The 1821-nt window shown below is 45.6% G+C and overlaps 1 protein-coding gene across 2 annotated transcripts; it reads right to left on the minus strand.

Annotated features, from left to right (window-relative positions):
• Positions 1-322: 322 nt before the first annotated feature.
• On the minus strand, positions 323-1607 carry LOC119588054 (acanthoscurrin-2-like). Of its 2 annotated transcripts, XM_037936754.1 has the most exons (4): positions 1566-1607; positions 948-1434; positions 740-863; positions 323-500 (listed from the first exon to the last, which is right to left on the minus strand). In XM_037936754.1, the coding sequence occupies exons 1-4, from the start codon at positions 1584-1586 to the stop codon at positions 452-454; spliced, it is 681 nt and encodes a 226-aa protein (XP_037792682.1). In that variant the 5' UTR covers positions 1587-1607; the 3' UTR covers positions 323-451. The 2 variants fall into 2 exon arrangements, with proteins under 2 accessions (XP_037792682.1, XP_037792681.1); XM_037936753.1 differs by having other exon boundaries at positions 740-1434.
• Between the last annotated feature and the right edge of the window lie 214 nt (positions 1608-1821).

The raw sequence follows: 1821 nt of genomic DNA on the forward strand, positions 1-1821 counted from the left end.
CTTCTAGTAAAGTCAATATCAGTGATCCACTTTATTTATTGATAATTTGTTATTTCTCTGATTTTATATAGCTATTCGTTTATTTGTTCATTCATTTAATCAATATTTTACGTCCTTTGTAGCTGATTTTGTCTTGCTTAATTAAGGTTTCACAGCAAACTGAATGTTAGTTTTGCATTTCTTTTCATTGTTAATGACTTGCTGAAACACATATAAACCACATCTATATTAATCAATATAATAGTTGTTTTTATTTTTCTCTCTAAATTTAGTCTTCATTTTCAACTGTCATTATTGGGTTCCACGGAAAATGAGTCATTACTCACACATCAACATTTTATTGTTGTCAGAAAATTATAGCTCATGTTCACACATGTACATAAGTGGATGTGCACATCGACATACAAGCAGCAATAACATTCCCTTTTGAGTCAGTTACCCGTTTCATCTACTAATTAGGTACGCCGTAACTGGTGCTAAGGTGGCCGCTTCCGCCTTTGCTGTAAAGGAAAGATGAAACTTAAAAAGTTAAGTCAACAGATGAATTAAGAGATGAATATTTATATAATTAAATAAAAAAGTAGAAAACACAACTAAAATTTCCCACTGACATGTATACTGAAGGTCTGTCTATTCGAAAATAAGGATTGAAAAGACTAGAGCAAAGAAGAAAACAATTTTTGCATATGCATTACTCGTAAAGGAAACCCTGTGGAAAAGTATATAACATTTAGCTTACCTTCCGCCTGCAGAACCACCCAGGCCGCTGCCACTGCCTCCTCCGAAGCCACCACTGCTGCCACCAACTCCGCCACTACCTCCGAAGCCACCACTGCCTCCAAGACCTCCGCTGCCTCCAAGACCTCCGCTGGAACCGAAACTGCTGCCACCTCCAAGGCTTCCACCACTTCCATGGCTGCCACCAACTCCACCACTGCCTCCAAGACCTCCGCTGCCTCCTAGTCCTCCACTGCCACCAAGTCCACCAGTGGAGCCAAAACTGCCACCACCAAGGCCTCCACTGCCGCTGTAACCTTGTCCAGAACCGCCTCCGCTGCCACCCAATCCTGATCCACCTAATCCTCCACTCCCAGAGCCTGATCCAAATCCACTAGACCCACTACCGGCACCCCCTAAGCCTGACCCTCCACTTCCAAAACCTGATCCACCAGTGCTGGATCCCAGTCCTCCACTTCCAAAACCTGATCCACCGGAACTGGAGCCTCTTCCTCCACTTCCGAAGCCTGATCCACCGGAACTAGAGCCACTTCCTCCACTTCCGAAGCCTGATCCACCAGCTCCTCTTCCTCCACCCCCGGCTCCTCCACTGCCAAAGCCAGACCCGGACCCGCCGTGGCCTTTCCGTCCGCCGCCATAAGGGACGGGCTCGGCCACAGCCAGGCACAGCACCGCCATCGCGGCCGCGGAGACGATCTGCGAAATATTCAGTGTGATTTTTTTTCTACCTTTCTTTATTTACTTTGAGAAGTTTATTCGTTATCCTATTAAATTTATGAACTGAAAGCAAAATTCCAATATGTAATAACGATAAGCAGGGGACATACCAAAGCCCGTTGGTTCTTCATGATGCTCAGTTCTCTTTGCACAAGAGCTGATGCCCAGCCTGGATCGGTGTGACTATTATTACTTGTTTTCCACCCTTGGATGTTGCAGTTGCCAGTTACCATTGGCGAGCCACTGAACTAGCTTACGGTTTCCAGGAAGAGGAGTGATGCTTTGCAAGATGCCGTTGGTACTGCAACGTAAACAGGGAAAACCGAGTGCCTTCTGAGAATCGTGCACTGAGGAGCGTAAGCCGTG

This window comes from Penaeus monodon, chromosome 23, assembly GCF_015228065.2.
Source record: "Penaeus monodon isolate SGIC_2016 chromosome 23, NSTDA_Pmon_1, whole genome shotgun sequence".
Taxonomy (NCBI): domain Eukaryota; kingdom Metazoa; phylum Arthropoda; class Malacostraca; order Decapoda; family Penaeidae; genus Penaeus; species Penaeus monodon.

Coding starts and splice junctions, on each gene's coding strand:
- LOC119588054 (XM_037936753.1), bottom strand. CDS start 1,586: ATGAAGAACCAACGGGCTTTG. Junction 1,435..1,565: donor TGAAGAACCAACGGGCTTTG/GTATGTCCCCTG, acceptor AATATTTCGCAG/ATCGTCTCCGCGGCCGCGAT. Junction 501..739: donor GGTGGTTCTGCAGGCGGAAG/GTAAGCTAAATG, acceptor TTTCCTTTACAG/CAAAGGCGGAAGCGGCCACC.